This window comes from Geotrypetes seraphini, chromosome 5, assembly GCF_902459505.1.
Source record: "Geotrypetes seraphini chromosome 5, aGeoSer1.1, whole genome shotgun sequence".
NCBI lineage: Eukaryota > Metazoa > Chordata > Amphibia > Gymnophiona > Dermophiidae > Geotrypetes > Geotrypetes seraphini.
The window spans coordinates 56,541,467-56,564,093 of record NC_047088.1 but is presented as its reverse complement, the minus strand read 5'-3'; the positions used below and the strand labels follow the sequence as shown (position 1 = coordinate 56,564,093).

Below are 22,627 nucleotides of genomic sequence, written 5' to 3'. Positions count from 1 at the left end.
CTTGCATTCTCACTAGAGAATTCAAGTAAGCTTTGGGTAAGATCTTCTAGGCACCTGCCTTTGCAGGCCTAGGTAGTACATTTTTCTGGCTTTTGCTATCTAATTGGCATTAAAAGAATATACTTGCACAGACACACACTGATCCATAAGAAGAACCGTACCCTGAGTAAACCCCAGCGCCACAGATAAGACCACGAGCTCAATTCTGAATATTACTTCATAAATTCAGAAATATTCAAGAGGGGATTGAGTCGTGGCTCGTGGCCAGCGTGCTGTTTATGGGATGATATTGGAATGGATGTCAGGAGCATGATAGTGCAGTATTTTTGTGGACGTTTTTCTACAAAAGGCCAGTTTTTCGTATGATTCTGGGTAATTCTAGTTAGACAAACATCTGTGTTAGTTAAGGACCGCGCCCAAATAGAAGCATATGGAAAAACAGGTGAATAAAAATTTAAATATAATGTAGCTAAGGCCAGAGAAAAACACACTAAAGATTAATATAAGGGAAAGAATGGTGTTTTCTTGTGTACTTTGCTGTTGAGCCAAATCATGGTGGAAATCAGGATTACATGGAATCCATTTTGGGTTTTTTGTGTTTACCAGTGACTAGTTTCTGCCTTCTTTGTCCTCTGAGTTTTTCCCGCTCCCAGCCTCGTAACACCAGATGTGCTTGCTTTAGACTGGTAAAGAAGGATAACGTGTCTCAAACTGAATTGGATGTAGTTTTGAATGAAAATTATGATTTATTGAATGGAAAAGCTTGGCCAAGCAAAGAGTGAAAGAAGCAAAGTATAAATGAATATGACTGGAGTGATGGCTGTGACTATGTTGAACAAAAGGAATAAGTTTTGAAAAAAAATACTTTATATATTTTAAACCTGAAGAAACACTAAGGAAAATCCTAAGGCAGCATCTGGAAGTAATTAGAGTCAGTCTCAAGAATAGGAAGAAGGGGGGCATTGGAAGCCCACGCTTCAGGGAGAGGAGAGGGGGATTTGCCCCCCCTTCCTCCAGAGTAACGTTTCTGTGTAAGGCTGTGCAATTTGAACCTGTCAGCTTAGGAAGAGTTTTTTCCTTTAGGGCTGAGAATTTCTCAGCACCATGTTAATAATTATAGATTCTCTTGAATGTTATAATGTTAATTCAGAAATCAAAAGTAATTTTCTGAAAACTTTGTATAATTTTTAAACATGGAGGAATGTTTCTTTGTCCAACTTTAAGACCACCCATAGGATTGTTATTGGTTGATTATGATGATGATGTCACGAAAAGCCAACAGCATATAATAGGAATTTTGGAGCTAGTAAAACGAGACCATTGTGAGAAGGCCAGCCTTTGGCCACGATGATGATCTCCCATGAGCGCAACGTAAGCAATTATGCTGTTCTTTTGATCTAATAATGGAAAAATAGAAACAATAATTCAATAAATCTTGGTTATAATTTTAAAACCTTGCGCTGGTGTCATTTTGCATGTATAATTATTTTCAAACCTGAAGCTTTCACAAATGGCGTCAATGACCCTTGCTCACAGGGGACAGGTGAAGGGGATGATGGTCCCCTTGTTAACCTCATTGTAGTGACTTCACTATATTTTGGGTTACTTGGTCTGAGCACTTCACAATAATATTTAAAATAATATAAGAAAAGTAATATTATCAATAATAGATTATAGCTGTGATCTCATTATTATTGAGTAATTCTTGTCACAGAATACTAAGCTTTATCTCCCTATTAAGTAAGAAAATCATCAGGGATCCAACATACACATTCTTATGAAACAGCCTAAGGTGAATCACCTTATTCATTAAATAATCTCTTCAAATTAAGCACACCCTGTAACAACTGTCAGTATAAACCAAGAATTCTGGTGAGCGCTATACCATCAGTCTATATTCTTTACTAGAGGACTACTAAAGCTGTAGCACTCTGTGTTGATATTGTTTTTGGTTATCTCAAACAATAAAATCTGGTTTGGACTGAAAATAAACTATTAAAAACTCACCATTATATCATATAAATAATCGTTCTCAATTGGTTCAATACAAGTTGGAAACACTACTACACATTTTTCAAACATCTGCACTCTTTCAATCCTCATATATACCAAAATAATATATTCTCTCTAATAATCTTCAGGTCTATTATTAGAAATACTGGGTTTTCTGAAGTCTAGGGTGGGATATTATTGGAGGCACTTCAAGTTATGCCCTTCGCCTAATACAGCACCTTTCTTACTCCTCGCCCTCTGATTCTAGTACTTCCTTCCCTCCCCATGTCCCCATGCAGCACCTCTCTCCCTCCATGCTCAGAGTCCAGTATTTCTTTTGCTCTTCTTGCCCCCCATGCAACATCTCTCTCTTCTTGCCCCCTGATACAGCAACTTCCTCCCTCCTTGCATCCTCCTGATGTACCCGTCATGTCAGTGCAGTTACGTTGACCAATGCTGGTACTTCATGCTGATTTTTGTGAAAACTGCATAACGTGCTTTAGCAAAAGGACCCCTGAATGTTGCATTTCAGGGAATTATGGTTATCAAAGAAGCTGTACTTTTTTGTGTGTGTGTGCTCAGTCTATTCTATGTAGATGAAGTCTGGTCATCCATACTATTCTATGGAGAAAAGGGTGACAGACTGAGATTATACTATAATCAGCATGCAGTATTCACTTAATATGCTGAATATACTGTAGTTTTTGGTGGTTGTTTTTTATTTGGCCTCTCTCCTTATATTAAAGAGGATGGGTGACCAGAAAATGCTTGAGCACCTGAATAAATTCATGTAAACCATTCTGAGCTCCCCTGGGAGAATGGTATAGAAAATGGAATGAATGAATAAATAAAATAAGCTAGGTGAAAAATGCCCATACAGCCTATAATAGTATTGGATAAATCTTCTATTCATTGTTTATCAACATAAGTTATGAGGAAAGATCAAAGCTCCCATGTATCCTATAGGTGCACTGTGTGAACTTGATTTGTTGGGGATGGTTGTTTTTATCTCCAATATTTTACATCCATGTCTTACCAAAAGCAGAGGTTGAGATGGACTGTAACCACATTAAAATATCATAAATTAAATCAATCATAATAGTATCGTAAAACCTATCATCCTTCCTTCTCCCTATTCTCCCACAACTTCAGTCCTTCATCATTGATCCTATACTAAATTCTCCTCCCCATCTACCATATAAACCCATCCCACCAACACTGCCACTACTATCAACCCATCTGTACAAAAATTCAAGACAACTTTCTTCCAGAAAATGAGGTAGTGACGTTCTTGCACAATCCAAGCTTTACATTCCACAAATGTGGCCCTTGAACTACATAAGCTCTCCTTAATGTTGGGCAATCAGTAACAGTTGTTAGGAAGACGTTAGCTTTCTTTGGAGCTTATATGGAAACAGATGGTCCCACATCAATATAAATCATTTGAAAAACTAAGGGGTCCTTTTACTAAGGTGCGCTAGCCGATTTAGAGCACATTAAACGCTAACGCGTCCATTATAGTCTATGGACGCGTTAGCATTTAGCGCATGCTAAATTGATTAGCACACGCTAAAAAAGTTAGTGCACGCTAAATCGGCTAGCGCACCTTAGTAAAAGAGGGGGTAAGTTATCTTAAACAGAATGTGGAGTTCTTTAAGGAGCTGTGTTTTCTATGATTTGGTCACCTATGCCCTGGGATCCAGTAGTGCCACAACCTTTTAAGTTCTTGCTATGGTTAATCATGAACATTTAAATCCAATTGGTTTAAGAAACATCTAGCCCAGTATGAAAAAGATGTACCATATCTGGCTAATATGTCTCAGGCAGGCTTCTGTAATGAGGCCATAGGAGATATCAACTGTTGAAATTGGATATAAAAATGTAGATGTTCATTGTATAATTGTGGTTAACTCAATTACCCAGTGAAATACTATGCCTGGCACCTCCATTATATGTAGATCTCTCTCATGCATATTCATTAGGGCTATCCTGAAAACCTGACTGGCCTGGGGATCCTCCAAGATAGGGTTGGGAACCACTGCTGTATAGGGATAGCACAGGACTGGAAAATACATTCTGAGGGGAAGAATATGGCAATTGTGATATAATCATGTGACATTTCAATAAGCTTCACATTGCATATAGCTGCTAGATCAGGGGTAGGGAACTCCGGTCCTCGAGAGCTGTATTCCAGTCGAGTTTTCAGGATTTCCCCAATGAATATGCATGAGATCTATTTGCATGCACTGCTTTCAATGCATATTCATTGGGGAAATCCTGAAAACCCGACTGGAATACGGCTCTCGAGGACCGGAGTTCCCTACCCCTGTGCTAGATCAATGGCCATTATAGAAGATCACTGCTTCTGGGAAATATAACTTGCTCAAGCATAACCTTGACATGATTCTTCAAAAACCTATACAAAAGGAATGTGTGGGATATGAATGCTTGTCCAGGCCTTTATGCTACAAGATCTGTTTTCAGGACTTACTAGCATTTACTTGTTCACAGCACAATCAAAAGGTCTTCAATTGACCTGACAACTGAATATATCCTGACATAAAACACTGGGAAAAAAAAGAAGCTTTTGAGGATTTGTAAACAAGATATGTTTCAAGTGCATATCATTTATGACTTATTTTGATATTCCACCTATAAAGTGGGGGTTACCTAAAAACAGCATACAATAAAGATAAAAAGAACTATAGTAGGACATAAAAGGAGACAGGTTACAATAAATAAATAAAAGCTGATATACAAGAAGAGAAAATTGCAATAAGACAAAACAGAATGATTTTATTTTCATTTCAATTTCATCATGCACAGTCCTTTTACTCTCCTCCCCTCCAGTTATATGTCCTAAATAAATTATCTATCAGGGACATTCATCTACGAGCAGTATTGATAGCACTCGTTATTGAAAACTATCTTAAAATTGCCAGGTTCCTTTCACAGCTTACCTCATGTACCTTAGGGACTATGCACACAACTAGGTTGGCATATTCTGTAAAATGCAGCTCGCCTTTTCTAGTGTGTTAAGAACATAAGCATCGCCTCTGCCGAGTCAGACCATAGGTCCATCAAGCCCGGCTGTCCGCAGCCGCGGCAGCCCCCCCAAGTCGACGACCTGTAAGTGATCTATTACTCTAAAGCATTTTGTACTATATAGTAACCATCTAATTGTACCCCTCAATCCCTTTCTCCTTCAGGAACTCGTCCAACCCATTTTGAAACCCAAAACTGTACTCTGTTCTACCACCTCTTCTGGAAGCACATTCCAGGTGTCCACCACCCTCTGAGTGAAGAAGAACTTCCTAGCATTTGTTCTGAATCTGTCTCCCTTCAATTTTTTTGAGTGCCCTCTAGTTTTTGTTGCCCCCACCAGTCTGAAGAATCTGTCCCTCTCTACCTTCTCTATATCCTTCATGATCTTGTAAGTTTCTATCATATCCCCTCTAAGTCTCCGCTTTTCAGGGAAAAGAGTCCCAGCTTCTCCAGCCTCTCAGCATATGAAAGGCTTTCCATGCCCTTTATCATTTTTGTTGCTCTTCTCTGGACTCTCTCGAGTATCGCCATGTCCTTCTTAAGGTATGGCGACCAGTATTGAACGCAGTACTCCAGATGCGGTCGCACCATCGCCCTATACAGCGGGAGGATAACCTCCTTGGTTCTGGTAGTGATACCTTTTTTGATAATGCCCAACATTCTGTTCGCCTTTTTTGAGGCCGCTGCACATTGTGCCGCCGGTTTCATTGTTTTATCCAACAAAACCCCCGAGTCCTTTTCTAGGTTGCCTTCCCCCAATATCATCCCCCTCCCCATCGTGTAGTTGTACATCAGGTTTCCTTTCCCTATGTGCATGACTTTACATTTCTCTACATTGAAGCTCATCTGCCATTTATTTGCCCACTCACTCAGTTTGTTCAGGTCCCTTTGAAGTTCTTTACATTCCTCAATGGATCTAACCTTACCGGAGAGTTTTGTGTCGTCCGCAAATTTTATAACTCGCACCTTGTCCCTGTTTCCAGGTCGTTAATAAATATATTGAACAGCAGTGGTCCCAGCACTGACCCCTGCGGGACACCACTCATCAGAATAGTGTCCCTTTACTCCTACCCTCTGTTTCCTGTCCGCCAGCCAATTTCTGATCCATCTGTGTATATCTCCTTCCACCTCATGGTTCCACAGTTTCCTTAGTAGGCGCTCGTGAGGTACCTTGTCGAAGGTTTCTGGAAGTCCAGGTATACTATGTCTATGGGGGTCACCTTTGTCCAATTGTTCGCTTATCCCCTCAAAGAAATGCAGTAGGTTCGTTTGACATGATCTTCCATTACAGAAACCATGCTGGCTTGTTCTCATCAGCTTATTTTTTTCTATATGCGCATTGATACTGTCCTTGATTAATGATTCGGCCATCTTCCCCAGAACTGAGGTTAAGCTGACCAGTCTATAATTACCTGGGTCGCCTCTGGATCCTTTCTTGAAGATAGGTGTAACATTTGCTATCCTCCAGTCTTCCGGGATTACCCCTGTTTTCAGGGATAGGTTGCAAATCTGCTGTAGTAACTCCGCTATTTCATCTCTAAGCTCCTTTAGTATTCTCGGGTGGATTCTTCTCTGGGCCCGGGGATTTGTCCGTTTTTAGTCTATCTATCTGTTTGAGTACATCTTCGAGGCTTACCTCCATGCACGATAATTTTTCCTCTTGATTCCCCTTGAAGAATTTTTACGGTTCCGGCACGTTGGATGTGTCCTCTTTTGTGAAGACCGACGAGAAGAACGTATTTAATCTGTCCTCCACCTCCTTTTCCTCCATTACCATTCCCTTCCTGTCTCCCTCATCCAGGGGTCCCACCTCCTCCCTCACCGGCTGTTTTCCTTTCACATATCGAAAGAATGGTTTAAAATTCTGTGCCTCCTTGGCAAGTCTCTCTTCATACTCTTTCTTTGCTGTTCTGACCACGTGGTGACATTCTTTTTGATGTTTCCTGTGCTCTTTCCAATTTTCCTCTGTTTTATCCTTTTTCCACATCCTGAAAGAGTTTTTCTTGTCTCCTTTCACCCTCTTAACTTCATTGGTTAACCATGCTGGTCTTTCGCTCAATTCTTTCTGCACCCTTTTCTAAATCTGGGTATATATCAGTTTTGCGCTTCGTTTACAGTATGCTTGAATAACGTCCAGGCTTGCTCTACCGTCTGTGCCTTTCTGGAGCTGTTCCTGAGTTTTCTCTTTACCATTTGTCTCATGGCATCATAGTTCCCTTTCCTGAAATTGAACATTGTTGCAATGGTTCTCCTCCCCTTTGGCATACCTATTTCCTATCGATATATGTGTGTTAACCTGCTAGCTTATGCAGATAAAATGGCGCCATTTTATCTGCATAAGCTAACAGGTTAACACACATATATCGATAGACCCCCCTGAGGAAGCCGATAGCAAGGTGAAATGGGGCCCATAGAGTTAACGGCTGCAAGGCACAACGAAGAGCCGTAACGGCACACAAGCAGAAATCAAAAGATAAGTGCCGATTACTTAGTTTCAAGTTCGTTGTTATTTTAAATTTTAATCATTAGCACAGTTTATAGCACTTTATTGTTTTGCACAGCATATAGCACTTTAAAAAAACTTAAAACAAAGCTCATAGCTCGATGAAAGATATCCTGTTCCTGCAAGTACTGATTTAAACACATTGAATTATCAGTGCAGGCTTCTGAGAGCTTATGAGCATTCTCGGACGATTAGGTCAGCTAAGTCCTATATTTTTTTGTTTGCTTCATAGATGTGGAGGACTTTATCTATTGAGTATAATTCAGTGTTCTTGCATTAGTGTACATACAATTTAAGTCTCAATGTTTTTGTTTTCTTGTTATTTTCCCTTGCGATTCATTATTTTTTCTGTCCCCTTCTCGTTCTGCAGACTTTTGTTTATTGTCTCTCCTGTTTTCCCCTTGTGGTACGTTTCCTCTTTATGTTCATTCCCTTTCTCTTGTTCCTTTTTGTCTTCCCCTTGTAGCAGGCTCCTCCTGTCTCCCTCTTGATTCATCTGGCTCCGGTGGTTTTTTGTTGCTTGTTTGGTGTTTTTGGTGTCTTCCCAGCACTTTCCCCACTCAGTATCCTTTTGGGATACTGTCTTCCGAATCATCATCACCAGGTCGATTGTCAGCTTTCCCCTTCCTCTCAGTTTAAAGCTTGCTCTATTCCTCTCTTGACGTTGTTTGCTAGTAGTCTAGTTCCCGCCGTGCTCATGTGTAGTCCATCTCTCCTGAAGAGCTTGTTCTTGCCCCAGAATGTTGTCCAGTTCCTCACAAAGTGAAATCCCTCTTCTTCACACCATCTCCTCATCCACGCATTTGTTGATTGTAGTTCCGTCTGCTCCTCACATCAGCCCTTGGTACTGGTAGGATCTCTAAGAACGCTATCCTCTGGGTCCTCATCTTCAGCTTCCTTCCCAAAATCTTGAAATGTTCGGTGAGTGCATTCCTGCTGTAGTCTCTCCTGGCGACATCATTTTTCCCGACGTGGACTATCACTGCTGTCTCTTCCGTCTCTGCTCCTTCCAGGATCCTTTCAATTCTGTCGATGTCCTTGGTTCTTGCTCCTGGGAGACAGGTCACCTGACGATCCTCTCTCCCTCCTGCTATGTGACTGTCCACCTGTTAATATGAAAAGAGGGTGTGGCCAGGGGGAGGAGCATGGGCGTACCTTTTATAGAATTGCAATAAGCACCATTCTATTCGGTGGTGTTAACTGTGCTATATTTGATACATTAACAATTAATGCTCAGTAACCCTACCACATGTTCATTGTAATGTACTGTCCTCACTAGAAATGGGGAATCATTAACAATCAACTAATTGTTTGTTTATTGTTCATTTGATATGCTGCCAAAGCAAAAGGTCTAGGCGGCTTACAATTCAAAAACAAAGAACCAAGGAAAGGAACGCCATAACATTATAGTGAAGTCTTCTTTCATACAGGTGACCAATCATACATAAATACAAGTAGTCGGTCATACATAAAAACCAGTTGTGTTATCTTTATCCAGATCAGTCTTCCTAAAGGGAATAGTTAAAAGCTATTTTTAAAAAATATGTTTTTTAAAAGAGTCTTAAATTTGGGAAAATATTGCTCTATCATAATCAGAGATGGCGAGTTATTCCATAGAAAATGTGAAATAAAAAAATAAGCTGATTCATAATGGGCTAATTTGGGAGAGGATACAACTATTACAGTCTCATAACTTCTAATAACTTTACATCATATGCATTGTGATATACACATTTCTTTAGAGCATATCAGTATGTTCCCCAGGTTTAAATGGCGATCGAGTATGACTCCTAAAATTTTAATAGACAAGGCTTGTCCTCTTAAACAGAGTTTATCCGTAATTTTATCGTTGGGACTAGCCAAAAATAATCTGTGTTTTTCAGTGTTTAATTTAAATTTTAAATTCAGTGGTCCATTGTTCAATCTGATTTAGGATAAAAGTAATCTGATTTTTTTTATTTCAGTGGCAAAATAAATATTTGACTGGTATCAGTATTGTGATGTCATCAGCATAAATGTGAAAGATTACATTTAAACTTTGTAAAAGATTGGCCAAGGAAGCAACATATGGGAGCTTGGTGTTAAACTGGAGCAATTGATTGAGTAGTAATTAAAATATAGGATTTATGTGAATTGAACTCCTAAGTTTTGAAGGTTGAGACATTAATAATGATATTTCCTTTGTCATTTCCTTCCATTGATAAATGAAAATGGAAAGGGTTTTATTTTACTAATGACAGGTTTGGTAACAACAGCTCCTTCCACAATTTCAAGCTTCCCTCTGCTTTTTGAAGACCCCTCTCTGACTTCCTCTTGCTCTCTACCCAAGTATACCTCAATCCTTTGTGGTCAAGCAGGGGATTTTTAGGGCAAGAGTGATGCCAATTTGCTCTTCCCATGCACATGCCTGCATCCAATATGGTGGTCATAATCTTTCACCCTAGTCTGTAAGAAGGGGAGGTCTGAAGGGGTGGCCACAGGGAGGGAGAAAAAAGGGGAGGGTCCTTGGATCATGGGGGTGAGGGTCTGGCAGGGGGCAGAACATTTTCATTTTAAGTATCTCCCATGATGTCACTTGGTGGAGGGAAAGGAACCTAAAGAAAACAGAAATTCCCCCAAACACAGGAAGCAACATGAAACAAATTTCTTTGGCTACCCATCCACATATCCTCCACCTCATTCCATGCTAGGAAGTTAATACAAGAATTAGTATATGCTAATGGTCAAGCTACTGTACTGTTAATATGGTCCCATTCATGCTAATTCTAGCATAAACTGATTAGAGCATGATTTTGCCCCTAAACCAGCTTCCATGGTAGCATCCTCCCACACACACATATACATACACATACATGGCTGAATATTGACACTGAATGAATAACTTATAACACTGCCCCCCATTTTGTCAAACTGCTCATCAATTATAATTGGATAGGTATGTCCATTGAGCTTTTGATAAAATTCCTCATGAGAGACTCCTGAGAAAATTAAAGAGTCATGGGATAGGTGACATAGTTCAGTTATGGATTAGGAATTGGTTATCAGATGAAAAACAGAGGGTAGGGTTAAATGGTCATTTTTCTCAATGGAGGAGAGTAAACAGTGGAGTGCCACAGGAATCTGTACTGGGAATGGTGCTGTTTAACTTATTTATAAATGATCTGGAAATTGGAACGACAAGTGAAGTGATTAACTTTGCAGATGACTCTAAACTGTTCAAAGTTGTTAAAATGCATGCGGATTGCAAAAAAAATTGCAGGCAGACCTTAGAAATTGGAAGACTGGGCATCCAAGTGGCAGATGAAATTTAATGTGGACAAATGCAAAGTGATGCAGAGTGGAAAGAATAACCCGAATTGCAGTTACCAGTTGCTAGGGTCCACCTTGGGGATTAGCACCCAAGAAAAGGATCTGGGTGTCATCATAGACAATATGATGAAGCCTTCTGCCCTAGTGCGGCGATGGCCAAAAAAGCAAACAGGATGCTAGGAATTATTTAAAAAGGGATGGTTAACAAGACTAACCTCCTCTTTTACTAAGGTGCACTAACATGTACACATTAGCGTTTAGCGCGCGCTAAATCAATTAGCGCATGCTAATCGGTTAACGCACCTTTGTAAAACAGGGCCCAAGGCCCAGATTCTCAAAACTTTAATACCATCACTAAACTGTTTTTTGTCGGTTTAGCCTGCACACATTTTAGCGGCGGATTAATCAAAATGGTTTATTTTTGTTTTTAGCGAGGTTTCTAGCAGTCTCCAACACTACCATGCAAATGGGCTGTTCAACATTAACATGAGCACTCCGGTGGATCCTTAAAAATCGCCAAGCCATTTTCTAACAGCGGCATCAGCTTTTGGCGACAAAATTCAGCAATTGGTCCAGGGGTGCCGGTACAGTGACAACCCTGTTTAAAACCCCGGCAGCACTGTTTAAAACCCCGGCATGGCAGTGTCAGAGACTGCTCAAAAAGCCATTTTGAGAAGTGCCCCCCCTCCAGCAGCGGGAGAGATGTCCATTTTCTCCCACTGTCGCATAACACCCCCTTGCAGAAGGAGAGATGCCCACTCTCTCACGCTGCCAAGCAAAACACCCCCCAGCCCACTCTTTCCCACTGCCAAGTGAACTGCCCCCCTGTAGCAGGAGACATGCACACTCTCTCACTGCCAAGCAAACCACCCGCCAGCAGCGTAAGAAATACCCATTCTCTCTTGCTGCATCACAACACCCCTCCCCGTACCTCTGACCCTCTCCCCTGTACCTTTAATTAGATGGTTGACTGGAAGGATGCCTACTTCCTCCAGCTAGCTAGCCTGTCTCTTCCAAAATGGGCCTTCCCTTCCCCGGTGCATCCTTGGATGCACCAGGGGAGGGGCCTGGGGCTCTGATTGGCCCAGGTTGTTTAAGGCCCCTCCCATAGGGAGGGAAGATGCGTATGTTGCACCACCTAGCCCCTCTTTTTTTTTAGACAGGGTTTGGGGTAGAGTTCTGACGAACAGTCCTGCCCAAATATACACTCAACAAAATCAATGTTACCAGGGACCGACATATCAACGTGGAAGAGGGAGAGGCAGACAGTTTCAACAACCACATGCACCGTATCGGTAGAGGATCATTTCATACAACAACCAGTGGCAGCAGAATTAGAGATTCCTATCTTCAGTCTCTCTGATCTGTCACTCACAGATTCAGAGAGAGGAGTTCTACAAAAGGGGCCCAGCTTTGTAGCATCTAGCCGCTACAATGCCTTGACACTCTCTGCTACAATGCGATTGCTCTACCACAGGATTTTGTTCCACAATGCGACCGGTATCCCCCTCTTTTACAAAGGTGCGCTAAACTTTTTAGTGCACGCTAAATATTAGCGTGCGCTAAACATGCACTAAACGCTAACGTGTGCATGTTATCCTATGGACACATTAGCTGTTAAGTGCATGCATTGATTTAAAACGCGTTAAATCCGCACTAAAACTCTAAGCGCACCATGGTAAAAGAGAGCCTATATTTCTTTGTCACACATTGTGTGCCAGTAAAGGGGATGGAACTCCTCTCATATGAGGAAAGATTAAAACGGTTAGGGCTCTTCAGCTTGGAAAAGAGACAGCTGAGGGGAGATATGATTGAAGTCTACAAAATCCTGAGTGGAGTAGAACAGGTACAAGTGGGTCGATTTTTCGCTCTGTCAAAAATTACAAAGACGGGGACACTCAATGAAGTTACAAGGAAATACTTTTAAAACCAATGGGAGGAATTTTTTTCATTCAGAGAAGAGTTAAGCTCTGGAACATGTTTTTATTATTTTTTTATTTATAGTATATCATATCCCCTGAAGGCAGTTTATACTTCTGAAACTGGGATCCTAATTGGGACCTGCATATACATACTTTGACACATTAATAAAGGAACTGTTGGTTGAACTAGACATCTCAATTGCCTTTTTTTTGTGTGTGTGTGCTACAAATTGAGGCAAGGACTCTCTTCTGTTGTTTTTTTTCATCACACAATTTGCCAAACCTGACCCAAGTCTTTTAAACCTACGTCTAACATCCTCCCCTCCCTTGACCTCTCTTATGTTGTCCCATCTTTTCCAGTAACTCCAACCTCAGCTAAGTTTTCATTTTTGTTCAGATCTTTTTCTTATGAGAGGCTATGGGGCTCATAATGGGGAAAAAAAAACCTAAAATCGCCCCAAACTGCATAAGTTGGCACTTAAGGCATCCTAATCACTGAGATGTCCATGTGCCGATAATTAAAACTATTTGCCTGGACATCTAGCAAGATACTTCTCTCACTGTGCATCCAGAATTCCAGAGGGTATGCTAGGAATTATTGGTGGGCTTAACTTGGACGTCTTTCGGTGATAATTGAACCTTTTCCAAGACATCCTGGAGGGAACTTAGACACATCTAAGTGCTACATAGGAACCCAAACTGAACAGATGATCACTGGATACATTAAAGTATGACCCCACACTACTCACTAATCCCCTCTCACCCTCTCAAAACTGGAATTAAAGATTACATACCTTTCTCTAGAACAGCACCACTTAGTATTGGAAATCCTAGTATAGCATCACACAGATGTCTTAAGTAACCTGGTAGATGGGCTAGCGAACCATAGAGCGGAGGACCAAGGCCCATAAACCACTCTAACCACTACATTTATGGTGAAAAGTGTGAGCCCACTAAAAACCCTACTGTATTGACATATAGGAGCCACCTGCAGCTATAAGGGTTATTGGAGTGAAGATAGGTGAGCCTAGTAGGTTTGGGGGGAGTTTTTGGAGGGCTCAGCATTAATTATAAGGATATTTATTAATTAAAGCCTACTGTAATTTCTTAATAAATATCTGTTGAAAGAACTTTTCTGTCTAATCTGCTTTTTCTACCACTTGAGATCTTGTGGATCAGCTATCCCGTCCCTTTTTGGTATCCATGACACTACCCCTGCAACATCTCCCCTAATTTCTCACTGATACAAGAACACTGAACCATGCATACAACCCTTATTTATTTTTCAGTCACACAAAACTGCACCTCTGTACTGAATAGATCCCCCATATTCAGTGTTCTTAAATAAGTATCCCAGCTTGATCATTGCTGATCTCTCACATTTCCCCATATACTATTGAGCTTCTGCTATCCACAGGTTCATGTCACTTAATGGTAGAATGAAAAACCAAAAACAACACTGTGGAGTAACCATGTTCCTACCACTTGCCAACAAAACTTTTAGTCAATTTCTTTATAGTCCTAGACTGTGCTACAACAGTTCCTGATGTCCCACTACCATCTTTCTGGAGCAACTACCTTGCCTCAGCCACTGTTGACACATATATGCCTCTGCCACTCTATTATAAATTCCATGGATAGTGACTAATAGATAAAAAGGAAATCACAATTTGCATCTTATAGATCTCTGTCTCATGACTACCAACACTTCTCAAAACTCCTGATGCTTTTGCAGCATTATGCAAAGAGGTCTTGAAAGATTTCCACCTTATGATTCTGCTACGATTAACCCTTTTATGTTAGCTTTTCTCACAAAATTTTCATTGTCTTTAAATTATGTAGGTAGGCCACTATATTCTCTGAGAGATCACTTTTTTTTAGCCCTAGCACTCTATGAGCACTTTCCATTCAAACCATCACCAGATTATATATACTCTGTACCACGTTTTCAGCATCACGATAAGTGTCAGTGTCTGGGATACCCCTGATTCTGGCATTCTGTCTCCGGGATCTATTTTCTAAATCTTCCACCCAAGTGACCAAATCCATCTAATCTTTTTAAATACCACTCATGGTTGTATGCAACTCCACTTCCACTTTTTCCTGTTCTCCTATATGCCTCTCTACTTCCTCTATATGCCCCACAAATCAGACAGCTCCTTCTTAATCTCTTTTACAGTATCTTTAATCTTTCGCTGTACCACCTGAAACTCGCTTTTTATATCTTCAGTCCACAATTCTCAGTTCTGCTTTGGTAACTGGAGCTGAATCATCCAATTTGTGGTGTAAGGCAATATTCAAGCAGGTGAATTGTCTTCTGATGCATTATCCCCTGAGTTTGAGTGTACCCGCTACAGAAGCACCTTGCACATAGTGCAGACCGCTCTTCTCCGCTGCTTGTGGAGAGCCACAAGTCTCCATTCTTTTCTTCAGTGGCATTTACAGATCAAAGGGTAGTCAGAAGGGAGAGCCTCCAAAAACTGAAGCACTTTGGTGAGGAACATACTATTTAGCAGGGTGTCATTACTAGCTGGGTCGGAGCTCCATTTTCACCTGTCCATGTTGCCTGATGACATCACTAGAAATCTTTTGACATTGATATTAAGGGATATAAATGTATATTCCTCTTCCGAAATTTGGAATGACTTTGTCTATTTTAACTCTGTACAAGGCTCAGCAAAACCACATCAAAACCATGCCTCTTGCACTTTGCACGTATAATATTTGCAATTTGAATGTATATTTTCTGACTTTCTAAAATTGAGTTTTGTACATGTATGCAATATACACATCTAAATGCCAGTTTATATACATCCAAATCACAAACAGGACTTCCAAAATGACCACAATAGCTATTATAATTCTTGCTAAACTTTCTTCTACAATGCAATGTGCTATAACTTGGACATGGATATGGGAAAGTTTAGTTCAGATGAAATGGAACTATTATGAGAAACTGACAGCATCAATTAAAAGTCAAGAACTGTAAAAAGTACTTAAATTAAAGAACATGATCCACTGGACTCTGAATATGAAAATGACTTCTCAAATTTTTTTATGATTTTTAAAATGGATGCTCCTCTGCTTTATTTACAAACCTGTCAGCTGTCGTGCATCACTATCTTCTCCTGAAGATGTTTACACAACACTTGGATTTCTCTGAAAGCATAGTAAATTTTCTCAAAATACATAGAGCAATAACAGCAGCAAATGTGCCTGTCTTATGCTGTGTAAATCTACGTTCAAGGTTTAAAGTTACATTTATTTGATTAACCACCTAAAGTCAGGCCATCAAAGTGGAGTACATCATAAAAAAATATCCAAAGGAGGAAAAAGAAATGCAACTCATTAAAGAAAGTAGATCCACAGCAGCCTTGTTGTGCTCCAAAGCACCCCCAGCCTAAAAATGTTTCATGTATCAAAGCTACTATTTCAATATTGTAGTAAAATATCTAATAGTCTCAGGTTAATTTACATGTAATCTCTCAGTCCCAGAACTTTATAATTATTTCATATCTTTTTCTCAAAAATATTTTTTCTTTATTTCATTTAATATTATCCACAAAACCAACTTTTAATATTGTTATGGTACAGTGCTCAGAAAATGGTGACCATATAGCCCTATTGTGCTTGTTTCTCAAAGATAAGACAGCACCATTTTCAATCATGCATCTATCTGAAACTTATCTATCTGTTGTAAAAGCTTGGTTCCAGATAATTAACAATAGAAAGTAATAAAGTGCATTTATCTGTTTCAATTTAATTGTCTGACTTCTCTTCAAAGGCTGCAATGTTTTTTTGGGTGCTTATTTAAACGTAGGCCCTCTTTTACAAAGGTGCGCTAAGCGTTTTAGCTCAGATTTAGCGTGCGATAAATAAACGTGTGTGCTAACCACTAACGCATCCACAGGATAACATGCATGTGTTAGCGTTTAGCTTGTTTAGTGTGCGCTAAAAAGCTTAGTGCACCTTTTTAAAAGAGGGGGTTAGTGCTTACCACATCTGAGTAAAAGGGCCTTTGAATTTACTATGGGGTGCATTTTCAAAAAAGATGGATATTTTTCTTGCCAATTTCAAGGGAGTGTGTTAGATGTGTGGTATGAGTAGGACTAGGGCGGGCTCATGATTTGAACGTTTTTCTGCCATAATCAAACATTTTAAAAAATGTCCAGGGCACAATTTGAATGTTTGGGGCTAACCTGTTTTAAAAATGAATTTGCCCCAAAAGTGCCAAAACTCACCTGAAGAACACTGGCGGGATAGAAGCATGACCCCCTACACACTCCCCCAGTGGTCACTAACCCCTCCCACCCCCCAAAGATATGAATTAAACATTGCATACCTGCTTATATGATAACATGAGATGTTCTGGGCATTCCTATAAGACCAGCAAGCAGCTCTCTAGAGTAGACTTTTAGGCAGTGCAGTGGACTCCAGAGAAGGGAACCTAGGTCCCAACTCTAACTACTACACTTCTGGTGGAGAGTGTGAGCCCAACAAAACTCACCCAAAACCTACTTTACCATCATTATAGGTAACATTGGGGTTATATACTGTTAGGCCCAGTAGGTTTTTGAGGATTCACCATACACCATAACTTTTGATGTGGAGTTACTACATTGCCCCTAAGGTATCCCACTCCTCTTCTGGGATGTCTGTTTAGCCCAGTGGTCTCAAACTCACAGCCGGGGGCCACATGCGGCCCACCAGGTACTATTTTGAGGCCCTCGGTATGTTTATCGTAATCATAAAAGTAAAATAAAACAGTTTCTTGATCATATGTCTCTTTAGCTATAAATTACAATATTATTATTAAGACTTAGCCAAAAGGAAAGATTTATAAACTATAGAGTTTTTACCTCATGCAAAATTGTCATTTCTTTAATAAGACATTAACTATTTTTTGAGGCCCTCCAAGTACCTACAAATCTGAAATGTGTCCCTGCAAAGGGTTTGAGTTTGAGACCACTGGTTTAGCCAGTCTACCAAAAATGCAGTCCCCTTCTGCACCTCAATGACTTGTTTTGTGCATTTTTCATGTGGGTTTTTTGTTTTTCGAAAATGGTCAGAAAAGATAGATGCTTTAAGGGCAAACACTTCTAGAAAGATAAATAAAAAAAAATATAAAGATAAAGATGTTTTGCAATTTCAAAAATGATCATTACATCTATCCGATTATTGAACATACTTCACAAAACGTCCAAACTCGAACTTAGATGTTAGATCAAAAATGCCATGTCAGATATGCTTGTTTGTGCATAAAATACTTATCATGAGCATGTAAATAAATGCAGCTCATTTTCATCTGTTTTTTGACTTACTCTTTCTTGTTTTCTTTTTCATAATTAAAACTTTTTAAACACATGGAAATCAACTTTATACATATTAATTCATAGGTGAATGTGCTATGAATTGTGTGATAAATGCACATCTAATACAAAAGCTTATATGATTTTTCCTTTGTGTGCATTAATGAAGTAGGGATTGAATTAATATGTATTTGCATTCATCAAGTGAACACAGTACTGTCTTGGATGTTTATACCTGTGGTGGAAGTAATGGCAGTCTTATGTAAGAAAGAAGCATTCCAAGTTCACATTGTCTAGTTTGTAAATCATGTTTCACCCACATCATTAAAGCTTGAAATATAGTTTCTTCATCTGGAACATTGATGTCATCGCTCGAGAGAAGCTTTGCAATTTCATTGGCTGGCAGTAAAAGAAATTCTTGGTTCCGTATTACTTCAATGAAGTGCTCCTAGGAAAGAAATTTCTTCTGCAAAATCAGGTGTATAAAAGATATTTTGCCTGAAAAAAAAGTGCATTGCACGTATATTCCTGAGAGAAATAGATAAAACATTCTTATTTGGCACAATTATTCAGAAAGAACAAATATAGACAGTCAAAAAAGTGCATTGCAAATTTCCATTTTTAAAATCTGTCCCCATTTAACTTATTTAAGCACATTCTTTGAAGTACTTCAGTTAACTACCAAGTCCACATTAATCCCCTGTTTTACTAGGGTGCATTATGCATTTTAATGCACATTTAGCGTGCGCTAAATATATGCACACGCTAACTGCTAACACATCTATAGACTAACACACACATGTTAGCGTTTAGCGTGCGGTTAGGGTGCGCTAAAATTTAGCGTGCACTGAAACGCATAGCGCACCTTAGTAAAAGGAGCTCTAAATATTAAGCAGGATCATAAACTGACACAAAAAAAACAAAATTGAATCAAGTATGTAAGCTGTAACTCTAAAAGGAGAATTTATCAAGGAGGGCTAATTCAGTGCACGCTAAATGCTAAAATGTCCATTATATTCCTACAGCCGTCTTTAGAGTTTAGTGAATGTTAATTATTAGCACATGCTAAGAGAGTTAGCGCCCCTTCATGAATTCCCTCTAAATGATGATTGACATTATCATAACCCACTAATTTGCGCCCCCTTTTACAAAGCCGTTACTGCGGCAGCCTGCGGTAATCGCACTGAAGCCCATTGGGAATGAATGGGCTTTCAATGCCATTGCTGCACGGCTTTATAAAAGAGGGGGATAATATTCAAGACAAAGAACTATAAAGGGAATCATGAACATAAGAATAGCCTTACTGAGTCAGACCAATGGTCTATCTACCCCAGTAGCCTGTTTTCAATGGCCAACTTAGGTCACTAGTTTCAAGTTTCAAGTTTTATTAATATTTGATAAATCGCTTATTCAGTTAACTAAGCAATGTACAGCTTTTAAAAAAAACATAGGTTGTGAAAACTAACAGGGTAATACACATCTTGTAACTCTAGCACAAACATGAAGCGTGAGGATAGCGGGGAGAAGTTACAATTTTTAGTTCAAGAGAGAAAAACAAGAGGGATGGTAGCAAAATAAAAGCTTGAAGTTTCATGTAGTAGGTCTCATTATTAGATCTTGAACGCGTCTTTAAAAAGATAAGTTTTTAACGTTTTTTTAAATGAAGTTATGTTTTTCTTCTCTAATGTACTGTGGCAGTGTGTTCCACAGTTGTGGGTCCATCGCAGAAAACATATCGTGTCTTCTAATGCCTATAATTTTTAAAGAGGGGACGGTTAAAAGGTTTGGTGACCTTGAGCGGAGAGATCGGGAGATGCTGTGAGGGATAAGCATTCTTGAAATAAATTGAGGTTCGTTAGAGGATAAGGTACCTGGCAATACCCCAAATAGTAGCAACATTCCATGCTACTGATTCAGGGCAAGCAGTGACTTCCCCCATGTCTTTCTCAATAACAGACTATGGAATTTCCCTCCAAGAAATTGTTCAAACCTTTCTTAAAACCAGCTATGTTAACCGCTCTTACCACAACCTCTGGCAACACGTTCCAGAACTTAACTATTCTCTGAGTGAAAAAAATGTCCTCCTATTGGTTTTAAAAGTACATATTTCCCTGTATCTTTATTGTGTCCCCTAGTCTTTGTAATTTTTGATGGAGTAAAAAAATCAATCAACTTGTACCCATTCTACACCACTCAGGATTCTTCATATGATTGCTTATCACTCCAAAAATCAAGTATGCAAACAGATTTGAGTGAATTATGAAACCATAATTCAGAAAATCCACTTACCTGACATATATACATAGAGTAACCATTTTTACTTGTGCAACAGGTGACTTAGGGGTACTGTTACAAAGCAGCAATAAAAAATGGCCTTAGAATGCTCCTATGCAGCTCCCTTCTGTAGGCTAAGGCCATTTTCAGCACTGCAGTAAAATGTGTTTTTTTTTTTTTTTTTCATTTTTGGCATTAATGGCCACATGTTAATATTGCCAATGCATGACTATTAGTGCATGGGTTCTTAATACAACCTATTGTATAGGTGGCAAGGGCTCACCTACTAATCAGCATGTGGCAATGCTGATACAACAATTAGCTTAGATACCATTACCCATAAATTTGCACATGAGCCCTTACCATCACCTATTTCATAGGCAATGCAGCTCGAATTGTATATATGTTGCCTAATAAGTTGATGCTGACTAATGGAGCCCTAAGTGAAATTCTATAAAAGTTATGCATACTGTATAGAACAGTGTATCGCAAACTGTGTGCCGTGGCACACTAATGTGTCATGGTGAGATTCCGGGTGAGCCGTGAGACGTCGGCAAGGAGGAGAGGTACCAGTGCCGGTTGACTGCCTACAGGATGTACCTCTCATGGTGAGAGGCACATCCTGTAGGCAGTCAGCTGGTACCTTTGCCTCTTCTCCTTGCCAGTGTCTCTCCTTTTCTCCATGCCTGTCCTGCTCCAGCACCCTCACTGGCTGCTTAGGGCCCCAACTGGAGGACCTTCGCACATGCACAGATGTTGACGTGACATCGTTGATATCATCAGACAAGCACGTGACATTATCATGTCAACGTCTGTGCATTTCTGGATGCCCTCAAGCCACAGCCCAGAGCTTATTGTGCCACTGCGTAAAACGGTTTGCGGGACACTGGTATAGAATCACACCTAGTGCCGCTAAGTGTCATTAGATGTCCCAACATTTAGGTATACCCTATTTATACCAGGTGGGAGGGTGGGGGGGGAGGGAGTGGGGATAAATGCCTGCACCTAATTTGTGTTCAAACGGCTCTTAAGTCAAAAACATGTGCCTAGCTTGAAAACACAATAATGATCCTTCCCTAACCACTTTTAACTATGCACTTTGGACTATAGAATCACGCTTTATGACTTGTGCGCTTAACTTCAATTAAGTCCAATTTATGTCAATTATGAGTTATTTAATTGCCAATTATCAGCACTAACTAAGCCTAGTCATCAATTAAATTAGGCATCTACATCAACTAGGCACGCCTAGCTGATGTAGGTGCCTAACTGTGGACAGACTTTATAGAATTTGGGGTTCATCGGCTTACCTGGAGTTAATCAGTTAACATGCAATAATGAAAATGTACTAATCTAGCACAGACACACCCCCTTGAAAAAACAATTTAGTGCATAGGTAGTGCGTGCTCATTTGGAACTGAATGAGCCTCACAGTTAGCTCTTTTAAGCTGTGGTAAGCATATGCTAGTGCTTACTGCTGTTTTAGTAAAAGGGCCCCAAAGTGAAGTATTTGGAGAGCAATTTTCAACTAGGTTATCTAGCTTTTAGACCTGCAGATTTTTGGGCCCTTTTATTAAGCCACAGGATTGTCCCACACTGAACCCAAATTTACTGCAGCAATATATTAGGGATTTTTCCATTTGTTTCTTGCATATGCAAGCTCATTTTTCCATTAGCTTGTGGTATTTGCAAAAAATTAATACATGAGCACATATTGTGTCCTATTTATAAGATGTTATGTACTCCTGCATTATATCTGCATTCTCTAGTTTTCGCCAGCTAATATAAACCCGCTAGTTGGATAATGTTTTCATATCCATTCTCTGCCCATGACATATTCCCTCCCAAAAAAGAGTTTAAAACTGGAATTTTACTCCTTTAAATCCCCTTTTACAAAACCATAACTCTTTTTTTTTTTTTTTGCACCAGCTGTGACAGTAACAGCTCTGACGCTCATAGAATTCTTTTGTTTGCTTGAAATTATTTTTATTATGCAGAAAATGTGAACAGATAGAACAAAGCAACCAGTACAAATGCCTGACGGAAAAAGAGATATACAAAGCTGACCATCAGAAATACAGAGGCCGAAGCCATACGCTCCCCCTCCAAGGTAGATCCCCGTCAGGGAGAGGGCACAAAACAGTAACCAAAGTACAGTAGGAAACAAACTGTTCAAATTTTCCATTTAACATTGAAGAAGAACCTCCAAGCACACAGTCACACCCACCCACCCTAACCCCCAGCCAACCCCCCAGCATATCATCAGCAAACAT

General features: G+C 39.8%; 1 protein-coding gene across 3 annotated transcripts in view; it reads right to left on the bottom strand.

Annotated features, from left to right (window-relative positions):
• Positions 1-22,627, bottom strand: part of KLHL4 (kelch like family member 4) — a 257,308-nt gene that overhangs the window by 46,976 nt on the left and 187,705 nt on the right. For all 3 annotated transcript variants that reach the window (XM_033943970.1, XM_033943967.1, XM_033943968.1), the window contains exon 5: positions 18,316-18,528. In XM_033943970.1, the coding sequence (XP_033799861.1) occupies positions 18,316-18,528 (213 nt within the window). The remainder of the gene's footprint in view (positions 1-18,315; positions 18,529-22,627) is intronic.